Source organism: Plutella xylostella, chromosome 23 (genome assembly GCF_932276165.1).
Source record: "Plutella xylostella chromosome 23, ilPluXylo3.1, whole genome shotgun sequence".
NCBI lineage: Eukaryota > Metazoa > Arthropoda > Insecta > Lepidoptera > Plutellidae > Plutella > Plutella xylostella.
Window position 1 is genome coordinate 8857711 of NC_064003.1, and position 15674 is coordinate 8873384.

The following is a 15674-nucleotide window of genomic DNA, read 5'->3' on the forward strand; positions in this document are numbered from 1 at the left end:
GCCTTTCTTAGGTCTAAGAATATTTCTATGCTCTTCTTCATACATTTTAATACGTTTTAATCGATATATCAATTGAAATTATACTTTTTGAACGTTATCCTTTACGAAATTATGTATTTAGTAATTATACCTTCCGTTTGTTATACACAGTGAACGTTATACTTAATAAATTTATATAATATGGGCGTATACCTTGTCAATGTTATACAATTCGTTTTTATACCTCGTATTACTTACCCTTTCAGTGTTCGTCCTATAAGGTAGTGCGTCCTTATTCCGAGGTAAATCACAACATTTGAAAGTAAGTAAGAAAAATAAACATTTGTAACCATCAATATTGATGTGAAATATTGTCTTCTGTAAGAATATACGTTAAATTTTATATTTCTTAACACAGATTCATTGATAACACATTTATTATACTTAAAAAAATATAATTTATTACACATGTCGATTTACCCTAATACCGAGGTAGGATTATGGTTTTTTCCATATACCGAGGTAGCCTGTTCCATATTCCGAGTTAGTCCTGTCAGTGGCTCCATGAGTGTGGCCATGAACGTAAGGCAATAACAATCGAAAATATCGATATACTTTTTTAACCTTAAAGTACTCCAAATAAATTTAATTATTCTAAATAGTAGTTGAAAATAATGAAAAGAATTAAATACCTACTCTCCATTTATATTGGTTTTCGTGATAATTTCTATTATTTATGTAACATTTTCATAATTCATTATTGCAACTGGTAACATTGGCTAGAAAAAAATATTCATAATGTTCTATGGACTTTTCCAAGCGATTAAAAAAAATAGAGTGAAAAAAAGCGCGGGAACCATTGAAAAGACCAGGCGGGATTTTCGAAAAATTTATTAATAATATTAATTAAAACTACTGCAAATACGTAAATTACTAATAAAATCCAATAAAAAGTTTGTTACATACACAATAAATTAAAAAATAGCAATGGGGAAGGTGAGAACAAGAAAAAAAAGGAAGAAGGATGATGAGGGTGAAAAGTCCGACGTCGATACGACGTCCTCCGAATCAGAGGTCGAAGTTTTGGATATTTCAAAACCTTACTTAGTTACAGATTACAAGAGGCGTTACCCAGAGGATTCCGGAGCTGCAGAATTTGTAGTTTTCGTAGAGTCGTCTAATGCGGAGATGCCCATCGGAACCAGAGACCTTATGTCCATATCGAGTTGCATTAAACGATTCAATAAAGGGGTAAAATACTTAAGATCGATGAACAAATTTAAAATTGCAATTTATTTTGAAAAGGCCAGCCTTGCAAATGCCTTTCTGAATAACTCCACGTTTCTAAAGGATTATCAATTTAAGGCCAACATTCCAGCACAAAGCACAGAAATTACTGGTATTATTAAAAATGTGCCTACCAACCTGACTAACAAAAAAATCTTCACCATGCTGTCTAGTTACAAGAAGATCATATCTGTAAGGAGATTTACAAAGAGGACAAAGATTGACAACAATTTTATTCTACAGCCCCTGCAGACTGTAGCCATCACCTTCGCGACGTCAGTACTTCCAGACTACGTCGACTTGGACGGATGGCGGCATGATATTTCAGCGTATGTTCCGCCAGTCAAGCAATGTTTCCGGTGTCTCAGGTATGGCCATTTAGCAAAGTTTTGTAAGAACTCAGAACGCTGCTCCATCTGTAAAGAAGAGCACTCTTTCAAAGTATGCACAACACCTATTGAAAAGGCAAAATGCTTCCACTGCGATGGCAATCATGTCAGTATCTCAGCACAGTGTCCAATCAAACAAAAAAAAATCCAGGAAAATAGACAGAAAGTTAAGCCACCATCATTTGCTGACATATTCAATAATGAAAGTTTCCCCCCTCTAGGTCCAAAGAAGCCTCTTGATCTTCTGTCTTTATTGAAAAGTAAGGACAAGGCACTAAACCTTTTAGTGCAAAGCATCATAAAAATGATAACATTAAATAAGACCCAAGATACCCCAATATCTTCTAAAAATGTGTTAGAAGTATTGAATGATATTTGCAACCCCAGTGAAACAAAAAATATTAGTTCCAATTCACAAACAAATTAAAGATTGTACAGTGGAATGCTCAAAGTTTGCTATGTAATCGACATATTTTTACAAAATTTTTGTATGATAATAATATTGATATAGCTTTAGTTTGCGAAACATGGCTTAAGCCTACACAACGCTTAAATATTAAAGGATACTCAATAGAACGCAATGATTGTGGTAATAAACATAATGGTGTTGCCATAGTCATTCGCAGTAGTATAAAATATAATAGATTAAATACATATTATGATGACTCACTCCAAAATATAACAATTAAAATAATATATAATAATAGCTCTCTCACCTTAGTTAGTATGTACATACCAACAAATTGCACGCCATCTTTTAAAAAAAATAAGTTAGTAAATTTAATTGATTCCTTACCTAAACCATGTTTTGTATCAGGCGATTTTAATGCTCATCACACCATTTGGGGCTGTCAATCCGTCAGTGCTCGTGGAAGAGATGTCCTGGACTCTATAAATGATTGTAATTTAGTTTTATTAAATGACACTTCACCAACCACAGTAGGAACAAATATCTGGAGACCAAATGGTTTAGATTTGACAATAGTTAGTCCTTCTATAGCTCTTAATTGTAACTGGACAGTTCATGATGATCCCCTGGGAAGTTATCATCTACCCACAATAACAGATATTCTATATAATACAGTTAGCGATCCATCTTTAAACAACTATACTTCTCAAGATTACATAAAAGAAGTAAAAAGACCAAACTTACGTCTAATAAATTGGGCAAATTACTCAAAGCTAGCCAATAATTTAATTAAAGAATTTAATGTTAATTGTTCCGATCCTTTACAGTCGTACTATGACTTCTGTACCATTTTAAATAAAGTGGTAGATCTATCTATGTTTAGAACTAAATCCCATAATGTAAATAATAATAGTAAACCAGCAGGAAACCATCCTAAATATCGATATTCTCCTCTTCCATGGTGGAATGAAAAGTGCGCTAATGCTGTGCAAAAAAGTAAAGAAGCATTTATTGCATTCAAACAGGATCCTAGTGAATCAAATTATATTAATTTTAAAAAGTTTCAGGCTGAGAAAAAACTAATTATTAAGTTAGAGAGAACAGATAGTTGGAATAAATATTGTTCAGACTTAAATAGATCAACTCCTATTTCAAAGATCTGGCAATCTATGCGTAAATTTAATAAATCTTACAGTAAAAATACCAAACTCCATAACAATAGTGAATCATCTTGGATTAATAACTTCTTAAGAAAATATACACCTGATTTTGTCTCACAACCACTGCATTTAAATAATACCTCAATTAACCCCACCAATAGTTACATTAATAATCCTTTCACTTTAGATGAATTAAAAGCAGCAATTAAATCACGTAGAGACACCACCTTTGGCTTAGATTGCATTTCATACAAAATGTTACAGAATATTAATACAGATAGTCTACACAAATTTTTACACATTTTAAATTTACTTTGGGATAAATCAATAATTCCTAAAGAATGGAAGCAAGATTGCTTGGTTCCAGTTCTTAAAGCAGAAAAAGACCCAAATGATGCAGATTCTTACCGACCAATAGCTTTAACATCCTGTTCAGGCAAACTCTTTGAGCAACTAATAAAACAGCGTCTTGAGTTTTATATTGAAAGTAATCATATCCTTCCAAGAAATCAATTTGGGTTTCGTCGTGGTCGATCAGCAAGAGAAAGTATAGGTCATCTCTTCCATGATATTAACACTGCCATTAACAGTAATAAACATCTTATATGTATCTTTTTTGATATTGTAGGCGCATTTAATAACATTAATCATTCAGTTTTATGTACAACTCTTTCTTCTTTGGGAATACCTGAAAAATGCGTAAGGTGGATTCATGAATTCATTAGTGGAAGGGAAGTTTATGTAAAAATTAGCTCTAATTCAATTTTTGGACCCAGATTATCTACTAAAGGTGTTTGTCAAGGTGGTATTTTGAGTCCTCTTTTGTATATACTTTATATCCATAGGCTAAATGAAATGTTAGGATCAGAAGTAACCAATTTACAGTTTGCTGATGATTTGGCTATTTATTGCAGTGGTGATAACATCTCAGACACAAGTAAAAAACTAAATTTAGCTTTAAAAAAACTTCATAGTTACTTTCAATATTTAAATCTAGAAGTTAGCCCTACTAAAAGTAAAATAGTTGTATTCTCAAAGAAAAAAGTTTCAACAGTTAAGATACAGTATAATAATAATTTGATACCAATTCATCCATTTGCAAAATTTCTGGGAGTAATATTTACTCATAACCTGTCTTGGTATAAATATGTCGATTGCATAGCAGAGCGAGCTCTACGTTCTACAAATATTTTGAGATCTTTGGTTGGCACTCACTGGGGGGCCGATTCCAAGATTCTTTTAACTTTATATAAAGCCCTAGTTCGAAGTCACTTTGACTATAGTTTTTTCTGTTACTGCATAGATTCAAAATTAGTAAGTAAACTTGAAAAGATTCAAAATATTAATTTAAGATTAATTTTGGGTGCCTTTAAATCTACTCCTATTAACTCAATGCAAATTGAGTGTAACTTGTGTCCATTAAATATCAGATTTAGTCATTTAAAATACAATTTTATTCTAAGACTGTTGTCTGAAACTGACAATCTTCTTCTTTCCAAACTATTGAAGTATAATTCTTATCATTTCCTATGTCATAACATCCAACAAATTTTAACATTTAAGAGTGAATATAATATTCACAATAGTACCACCTTGCCCTGCTATGGGGGTACATATGGAAGCAAATTTTGTAGCCTTAACATTGAAATAGATAGGACACTGACTGACAAATATGCTGTTTACAATAGATTGGATGAATACAGAGACTTTAAGCAAATTTATACAGATGGCTCTAAATGTATCGATAACGTTTCTATGGCATATTATGTTCCTGATTATAAATTGGGTCATGGCTTAAGATTACCTTCTAACGCAAGCATATATACAGCAGAAGCTCAGGGCATTTATGCAGCCTTAGAATACATAGAAGCAACTAACCTCAATTTCAAGAAATGGTTGATAATTTCGGACACCATGAGTGTATTAATGGCTTTATCAAATCCTTCTTATAGTAGTGGCACAAATTACATCATATACAACATTAGGCAGATTTATAGCAGGCTTTGGCTCAATCAAGACAGAGAAATCCGCTTTATTTGGACACCTTCACACATTGACGTTTCGGGTAATGACCTCGCTGATAAACTTGCCAGCTCCATAGTAAAAAATCCCAATATCCAACAAATACCTATTAAAAATATTAAGTTGCCAGGTTCAGACTGCAAAGTTTTAATCAAGACTATTATAAAAGACCAATGGATGACTCATTGGCATGAAACAATCCAAAGTAAAGGAAAATGGTATAGCTCTATCAACTCCGACATTACTCAACCCTGGTTCATCAAAGGAAAATTTATAAACAGAAACTTTTATTCAACTATTTGTCGTTTAAGACTTGGACATGGCAGATTCAATGAACACCTTTTTAGATTAAAAATGATACCTTCCCCAAATTGCACATACTGTAATAACGATATAATTCAATCCCTGCATCATATATTTTTTGATTGCTCTGCATTTAATCTACAAAGGATTATTCTTATTGACAATTTACTGGATTTATACAAAGAAGCCCTGGATGTCCCGCGCTCTATTCAGGATCTTCTCAAGAATACGGACACATTCTACCCCATTTATGACTTTATCAAAAATACGATTGGAGTTATTTGAAAAAATAACAAATACCGGAAAATACACAGTACCCTGATATAACGATACACAACGATAGACAAGGCTATAAGCCTCGACAATATAATACTAAAGACTTGGTTTCGACCTTATATTTACAAGAAAATTTGAAGATTACAACGAAAGACAAGGCCTTTGGCCTCGAACAAAATCACATAGAAGACAAAATTAAATAAGACCAGGCGGTATGGGATAATGCCCTTAGCCTTTTCCGTGAAAAGGAAAAAAAAATACCAAAAAAAAAAAAAAAAAAATAGAGTAGAGATGGGGTAAATTGATGAAATAGTGACAGTAATCGAATATAATCGATTATTGAACTCGAATGATTTAAACATTTTTTACTATAGTTTTTATCTAAGTAAGGTCTAAATTTTTTCCACAATATTTTATGTTCTTACTTAAATGTTTAATAGTTGATGATACGTAATAAAAGTAGATGTGTAAGGACTGAGGAAAAGTATCGAATACTTACTTAAGGTATTTGTGACCTTATCAGTACTAATTTCCGATGAGTACCTAATGTATTTACCATAAACGAATATGATTATAATAAAAGTATCTACCCGGGAATCGATCCAGCATCGATTATTTTTTCATTCAAGCATAGGTCGGAAGCAAGGAACATTGCACTAGGTACATCTCTATGGCGCATGCGCGCTGGACTGGAGGCGCGCCGGCCGCCGGCGCCATGTTCAATTTTCCGCCGAAAAGTTTGCCGCTATTCTTTGAAAGTATTTTTGTTAAGTCTTTACATTACAAAACAAATATCTTTTATTAAATTATTATGTTTGTATTTGCAATATGCAATTGGAAAATCGATAAGGTAAGCTTGTGTGCGAATTATTTTAGGAAATTACCTACGTAAAATGGAAATATTTTTATGTTTTTATCAGTAATTTGGCATCAGTTTAGTTACTAACCTAGGTTTTTGTTCTAGCGTTTTCGTTTCTAAACTCACTAAGTTTTGTGAAAATGGGTACCTACTTATAAGGATAAGCTTAATTCTGTCAACTATCCATACAATTTACCTACTTACTTTATTTTTCAGTGACAACAACAAGAAAATGAAAAAATCAACCAGACCCCTAAACCAAACATGAAATGCAGTATACAGGACATTTATTTATCTGGGAATTCTGGGATAAAAATATTACAACAGCCATCAGACCACGAAGTAGAAGGATAATGGAAATAAAATTAGGCAATTGTGTATATAAGTGTTATAAAAACTCAACCGTCGTGTGTGTTATTTTATTCACCCAAATAAAGTTTTACGTCTACAAATTTCTTTCTTTCTTCTTTTAAAAAGAGTAATAAGTAGTATCTAGTAGTAGTTTCGTAAAGTCAGGCATATCTATCCAGACCCCTTTTAAATTTAGGAAGAAAGTCGCTAATTCATCTTGATTTTATGGTTTGATGACGGCATCGGATGACACTGCGAAGGTGTGATGTAGAGTCATATTCCGATTTCCGAGGTACTTACCTACCTATGTAAAATGTCATACTCCATATTAGGGGTTCAGCAAGTATTTTAATAATCCATATTTCGAGTTATCAAATTATTGATTTAGAAACAATATAGATATGTTACTCAGAATAAAAGATGCGCTTCGCCACTCTCTCCTCCGCCATACGCGATACGTGACCGCACCACCGAAGTTGTCGACGCATTAAATAGGCCTCAATGCCACCAACATTGGCCCGTCGCAGAACTTCGGTGTTACGCACTCGGTTAGACCATCGGATCTTTATGATGGATCGTAGGCATTTGAGGTGGAAACGATCTAAAGTGCGTATGTGGTTGCGATACAAACACCACGTCTCGGAGGAGTATAGGAGGTTTGGCAGCACAATCGCCATATACATGGATATTTTGGTAGCCAGCTTAAGATCATGTGAGCAGAAGACCTTGGAACGCAGTTTGCCAAATGCCGCGGCTGCAGCACTTATTCTGTTGTTAATTTCGGCGTCAAGGTCACACTTGGATGTTAAAGTGCTCCCCAGATAACGAAACTTGTGCACCTGCTTCAGCTCATCTTCCCCAAGCTTTATCGATAGTGTCTCGTGACCGTGTGTGTCTAAGGTCATGACCTCAGTCTTTTTGACACTAATCTTTAGGCCGAACTTGCAGCAAGCTTGGTGGAATGAGGACATTAGCTGTTGTAACCCATCTGGGGATTCTGCTAAAAAGCACAAGTCGTCTGCATACATGATCTCTGTGATCAATGCGTGCGACACTTTAGTACGTGCTTTAAGTCTGACTAAGTTGAAAAGGTTGCCTGTGCGAAAGCGGATCCGGACTCCCTCGGAGACTGTTTGTAAGACTTCTTTGACTACTACTGCAAAGTATAAGGCGAACAATGTTGGTGCAAGGACACACCCTTGTTTCACCCCACAGGTAACGGGGAAGAAATTTGATTGCTCACCATCTACTGCGACACAGCACTGCATATCGTCATGCAAGAGTCTTAGAAGTCTTACAAACTTCTCCGTACATCCCAGTTTCTTAAGCACTATCCACAGGGCTTCACGAGGTACACTATCAAACGCTTTCTCCAAGTCGACAAAGCAGAGATACAGCTGACGCCCTTGCTCTCTACTTTTTTCCTGCAGTTGCCGGACGGAAAACATAGCTTCGCAGGTACCTCGGTCAGGTCGGAAGCCAAACTGGGTTTCGGGCAAGATCTTTTCAGATAGTTGTTTCAAGCGGTTTAAGAGAACTCTGGCAAAGGCCTTTCCGGGGGCTGACAGAAGTGAAATACCACGGTAGGAGTTACAATCGGAACGATCACCCTTGTTCTTGTAGAGAGCAATTATGCGAGACACTTTGAAGTCATCCGGGACCCGCTCCTCCTCCCACATTCGAACAAACAGTTCCGAGATCAAGTCGTGTAGCTCCTCCCCGCCGTACTTCAGCAGCTCTCCTGGTATAAGGTCAGAACCAACGGCCCGCTTGTTTTGCTGCTGTCTGATGGCAGTGACAATCTCATCACGTGATAGGGGCTCGTCCAGCTCAGTAGCTAACGGAAGTTGAGGTAGTAAACCGATATTTCGTATATCAGCTGATCGATCTACGTTAAGCAAGGTGTCAAAGTGCTCAGCCCAACGTTTTAGTACATCTTCTTTGCCTGTTAGTAGATGCGCGCCGTCTAATGACCTTAAAGGAACTTTTGCACGACAAGATGTACCAATCAATTTACGTACCTCGCAATAAAACTCCCCGAGCTGATTTGTGTCAGCGAGCCATTGCATATGACAAGCTTTGTCACGCCACCACTTGTCTTTTAACTGTCGAGACAGCTTTCGTAGCTCAAGGTCACTGTTTTTGATCTCCGTAGCCGTTGTACCTTTTCTACTATGCTGTCGCAAAAGTTCTCGGTGTTTGTCAAATGCTGCCCTGAGAACCCCGTCATTCTCGTCAAACCAATCTTCATTACGACGGCTTGTCATACCTAAAGCAGCTGAGGCGGCTTCTATAAGATGGGTAGACAATGTTCCCCAGGCCGCACCAACGTCACCCGCCTTGATATCTAGCGACAGCCTTTCCGATAGGGTATCAGCAAAACGCTCTCGTACTTCGCGATCTTTTAGCCTTACCACGTTCAATGACGCAGGCTTTTTTACTGTGGATCTACGCGGACGATGAAGTCGGAGTCGCAGCTTGGTGACAATTAGTCTGTGATCAGACCAGCAGTGTGCCCCACGCATCACGCGGGTAACTTCAACCTGGCTGATGTCTCTTTGCCTTACCATAGCATAATCAATCAAATGCCAGTGTTTGGATCTCGGGTGCATCCACGTTGTCTTGTACTTAGCAGCAAGTCTGAACATAGTGTTCGATATTGCCAATTCGTGTTGAGCACAAAGACTGAGTAGCAACTGACCATTGCTGTTCATGTTGCCAACTCCGTGTCTACCCAGAACTCCAGGCCAAGCCTCATAGTCCCGACCAACTCTGGCATTGAAGTCGCCTAGCAATAGAACCTGCTCTCTGGCGTTTATGCTGTCTAAGCATTGAGATAGCTCTTCGTAGAATTTGTCCTTGACGTCATCAGACTTATCCAGCGTTGGAGCATAGACACTGATGACATTAAGGTAGTTGTTTCTGTCCAGTTTGAGGCGTAAAGTGGTAACGCGATCCGAGATATGTACTGGGTACTCCTCTAATCGCTTTGCTATACAGTTCTTGACAGCAAATCCTACACCTGAACGTCGTGGTTCGGAGGCAGCGGTACCTTTCCAAAAGAAAGTGTAACCGCCACCACCTTCCACCAGCTCACCTTCATCGGCAAGATGTGTCTCGCTGAGAGCAGCTACATCTACGTTATAACGATGAAGTTCACGAGCTACTACGGCGGTTTTGCGTTCAGGGCAGGCGTTGCCGTCTCGATCTAGAAGCGTCCTCACGTTCCATGCGCCGAAAATCATGATAGGTGGTTTCATGCAATGATTCTTGTTATTTCGACCACGTTTTTAAAAGATGCAATGGCAGCCGCGGTTACTACCACCTTCCAAGTGAGGCGAGCATTTTCTTAGGGCACCTTTTCTAGCCCCCTCCTCGGCTGAGCGAGGAAAGCAGTGCCTCCCTAAATAGGGCTGCTTTGTCGTCCCGGGTGCTGCCGAATCCACACTGTCACCCCAAATTTGCAGTGTGAAAGCGACCACGGTGTGTACTCACACCCCCAGGACCGCCTATGTGCAGGACTCAGACAAAGCCCAGCTAGCATCACGCCAGACCTCTCTACTTCATCCCATCGCCATAGGACTTTGCGTCATCGGAGTCCAATGTACGGAAGCGGTCAAATGCGCAGGATATATTAAGGTGCGCAAACGTTCGCGCAAACGCAGGCGCACACACTCGTCCTTCCCCACCACGATCCAATGGAACGGAAAACCGTTACGACTGGAAGTGAAGTCGGATGATGTGTCTGGCCGACGGCAACTATGCGCCCTCTACCGTCGCCCTTTAGGCCTTCCACCTTGCCTTGCTGAGTCGCCGAGTCCGCCAAACCCTTCAGCATATCTGCATTGGGCTGCCTTCCTCACCGAAACAGACTTCATGCGCTGTGCGGGAGGGAACCGCATAACTTGACCACCGAGATGGCAAGCCCCTCGTCCAGTTTAGCCCGCGAGCCGACGCGGTGTACCGGGGTGTGGCCGCTGTGCGCATCACAGCTACTTGGAGCCACTGGAGAGAGTTTATGGGCCAAAACAAAATTTGTCACATCTTTCCCACTTATATAGAAGCCGGCTGGAAAGAATCGATGCTTAATAACCCACTACACCCCAACTAGAGGAGGGTAAGCGGAAACCTGGTGGACAACTCCTCCGATATAAAGATGTTCAGAAGCGGCACATGAAAAGATGCAACATTGAGCCCTCTCGTTGGGAAGATTTGGCGGCACAACGGCCTGAATGGCGCAGGGTGGTGGCAAGACGAGTACGCGAATTCGAGCTGCAGCGTAAAGCTGAATTAGACGCGAAACGCGACCACTTAAAAGCTCGTCCACCTGCCGCCATCAACTATAATTATGTCGGCGGCGTACTCACATGCCCACACTGTGCAAGGGGGTTCGCCGCAAAGATCGGCTATATAAGCCATCTTAGGGCGCACGCGCGCCAACCGAACTAGGGGTCGAAGTGGTCGCCATGGCCGAAATCGGTCGGACCAATCATCATCAGATATGTTACTCAAATCATGCATAAAATATTGGTAAAAATATGTATCACTTACGTTAATAGCGATAAAATAACACTGTTTTTTATCATTTCAAATATACATACTAAGTCAAGGTTTTCTAGGTAACCATGATTTTTGCGTCAACAATTATCGTGTCATATTAAGATTCCTAGAGGATATTTTGTACCGCCGAATTAGGTTATAAGCTTGTCACGTTCATCATTATTATTATGTAATCAAGCATATACTTCAAATGTTATTATTTGTAAAGTTATAAGCTAAAAATCATGATATAGTATTTTTCCTTATACCGAGGGTACCTCGGAGTTAGGAACAACGTATAAAAATCAGGCCCTTATACCGAGGTATTTTGTTTTTGAGTTTAAAGGGGTTAAATTAGTTTAAAAAGAGTTAAAATTTAAATTTAATGTAAGTATAAGAATATAATAAACTAAATATAAACTATTTACAAAGTTGAACGTCGTATAAATATTAAAAAACACAATTATTAAATATGGCTGGCCTTACGTAAGCCGGGTCGCGTTTGTATGAAAAACATGGCGGCGTCGCCCTCACGGCACATAACATGAGTTTTTAGTAATTTTAGGCAATTTTAAACATATTTACTACATCAAGTAGTTTCAGTTAAAGATAATGAACGATTAAATGTAATTTTAGAGTATCCAAACCTATTAAAATGAGTAATAATCATGAAAATAAATATAACTCGAAATATTGAATTTTGAATACCGCGAAATATGGACTCTCTACCTTAGTAAATTTGTCAACCTGCTTACGGGAAGTAGGTACACTCATAAAACTCAACCCTGTATTTAATTCAAATATTTCAGCTTTGTTTAACTTTATTTGATCCTGCATCAGTTGTTATGAATTTATATGTTTTAAATTTAGCGTTATAGCGTCTTTTATCAAGCGTATTTTTTAAATTGAAATTCAGCACAAATATTTGATTAATATTCTTTTGAACTAACGAGCACGAGAGCTTTATTAGACAAAAAACAAACAATGATTTGTTGAAAAATATTTTAATTAAAAAAACTATTGTTTGTGAATACTTATTTATAAGTACTTACTAAGTAGGTACTTGGTAAACTTTTGATTTCAAATCATCACAATATTCTATGGGTTACGAAATGTTCTTCAATATTACAGACGCAAGCCTTTTCCGTTAATAGGAGAAGTTTGATGCCAAGTTAATGGAACATTTTCATCGCTCACGAGTGTACAAACTAAAAATAATACTTGTGTAATCAAAAACATGGATGTGTTTTACCTACTTATACAATAAAACTTTTTTTTTGCTTCTAAAGGGTGCTCTTTCAATGTTTCATAAATGTTTGATTGCTATCGCAAAAAAATACCTATTTGTTCATTACATTCAGTCTCAATAATTGCCCAAATTTAACTAAAAGCATAAATAGGACGGACTTTATTGCGGCACATGCTATTAAGCAATAAAAAGTTTCGATCAACGAAGTCGCCTCAGGGTGTTATAAAAATAATAATAATAGTAGGTTGGGCTATCATTTTCACCTCTATGTTGTTTCCTTGTATTATAAAAAGTATAAGCTTTTATTGACGTTTCAAGAAGTTGTTAGGTTATAAATAATTCGACTAAAATGTACTTAGGAAAGATTTATGTTTAAAAATATAATAAGTAATACCTATATTGTTTTAACAACCTACCGGTCCCATAGATAAAGAGAAAATATAACCATGCCAACCTTTAATAAACGATGCCCCAAATATTAGGGCTTACTTGATTAATGCGAAATATCATTTGTACCCACCGGTAAACAGAACATTAGTCGATATACAAAGTCTTTATCTCTTAGGCTGGGTCAGACTAGGTTATTTCGAACATTAGAATGTTTGGAAATAATTTTCTCCCATTTGTCCTCTGAATGTTAATTTTTGATTATAATAAACTAGCTGTTCCCGCGAGCTTAGCTTCGCCTTAAATAGTTTTCCCGTAGGAATTCAGGGGTAAAAAGTAGCGTATGTTCTTTCTCAGGGTCTAGACTAGACCACATGTAGGTATACCAAATTTCATTTAAATCCGTTCATTAGTTTTGGCGTGAAAGAGCAACAGACATACAGAGAGACAGATACAGTTACTTTCGCATTTATAATATTAGCTAGGATGGAGTATAGTCGTGTAATACACCGAAGCGGATGGTACCTACTGTTTAACTATTTAGCCTGCTCTCAGTACAAATTAGGCAAGTTACCGGTCTTTATGTAGTAAGTATTTTATGTGGCTAATTACTGGCAACCCTGGTGTTACCAGGCCTATCTGTGTAATGATTAACCCGGATTATTGAGCCTCTTAAGATAAAAGGTTTTACGGTTACTGTGGCGTCAAGGTTATCCTTAGGAATGTAAGTTAGGTAATAATATACCTAATTGAATTAAATTAATAAGTAAAACATAATTCGACACTAACAAACTAGGTTTTAGATTAAAAATCTTAAAACGGTTCTGTACATACATAATATACTAATTATGCGCTGGAATATTATTTCTTTTAGACATTATTCCTATTTTGTTTCTTAGTAGAAAAGTTTATTTGGTAGCTTTTAATTTTCATTTTTCCAGTATTCTATGAAAGCGAAGTGTGGAAGAGTCTTTTGTGTGATTGTGAGTTTTCAGACTTTGCGTTGCGATACTGAAGTGTTGCTGTACTGTTTGCAGATCGTCTATTGTTTAAGCGTTCTGAATTCAAATACAAAGGGTTTGTTTGTGCGTTGTTTTAGTAAAACTCATAGATGCATTTTTCGGTTAACTCTTTTAGTAAATGGTTGGTTTGATACCCGAGTACAGGCTGTACTGTTAGTAAAAGCAAGCTATAAAAAAACAACGAACTATTTAGAAAAAAGATTCCGTGTGGTCTATCACTGGTAAATAAAAAATATACTATCTTTTATATAAAAACCATCAGACGACTAACCGTTAATCCCGTATAAATTAATTAAATATAAATAAACTAATATTTTGAAAGTTGTACTACGCCGTACAGCAATGGAGTAAAGTGATTGCTTTAGATACTTACCTATGTATGGATCTCATTGAAAGACATTGGCAGGGGCGTGGCTATGAAACAAGCGAGTAGGAAACGGCGCTTCACGGGACCAATTGTTTCAACTTTTGGTACTTTTTCTAACTAATACTACGGTGCAAATTCTGCTTTACTTGTAGTTAAAGTTCAGTATTTGTCTAAGGCCCGCTAAGAAGAAGAAAATTTATATAACAATCAATCAAATGTTGTATACGCCTGTAATTGGCATATCGTATTAGATTGTAAGACCTTCTTTCGATGTATATTTTAAAACTGTAATAATATGTATGCTGTTGGTGTATCTTTAATAAATAAATAAATAAATATCGAAAATAAAATTAAGTAAGTTTTTATGGTAAAAGTACTGTAGAAAATTATATAAATATCTAAGTATATATTTATCTTAAGAAATGAAAACATAGTACCCATTATCGATGTCCTATCTCCTGTCATTAGTTCGTACTAATATAATAAAATATACCGGCTAACGAATTTACTATGGTAGGGTAAATTCTCGGGCAAACGTTTCCCAGAATCCACCCAAGGGTGATTTTATATTTATACTCTAATTTTTAATTCCGCGGAGTTCTGACATTTCATTAGTGATACCACTAAAAAAGCTCTTCACCTAAAAAAGGGAAAAATTTGATCCATTTCAGGGCAATATTTTTTTGAATGTTTTTATACAAAAAGATAAATCTAAATATTTACTTGCTCAAGTGAAGTAAGTAATACAAAAATAACAAATATTTCGATACTAGCTGTTGCCACGAGCGTCGCTTCACCTTAATTAGATTTCCCGTGGGAATTCCGCGATAAAAAGTAGCCTATGTGTTAATCCAGGGTGTCAGCTAACTCCATTCCAAATTTCATTAAAATCGGTTCAGCCGTTTTGACGTGAAGAAGTAACAAAGATACACACATAAGTAAAATCACGACTCACGACCATTGTATCGAATTAATTTTAATTACTTTATTCTTTAGCCTGGCATGACTTGCTCCTAAATTCAGGGATAACAAACCTTTTTAATAGATTTCAAATAAAAGATTCTCAATTCGGTAA

At 36.8% G+C, this 15674-nt stretch overlaps 1 protein-coding gene across 1 annotated transcript; it reads right to left on the reverse strand.

Moving 5' to 3' along the window:
- Positions 1 to 7439: 7439 nt before the first annotated feature.
- On the reverse strand, positions 7440 to 11146 carry LOC105392632 (LINE-1 retrotransposable element ORF2 protein). Its single transcript, XM_048629621.1, has one exon. The coding sequence runs from the start codon at positions 10293 to 10295 to the stop codon at positions 7440 to 7442; it is 2856 nt and encodes a 951-aa protein (XP_048485578.1). The 5' UTR covers positions 10296 to 11146.
- Positions 11147 to 15674: the final 4528 nt, after the last annotated feature.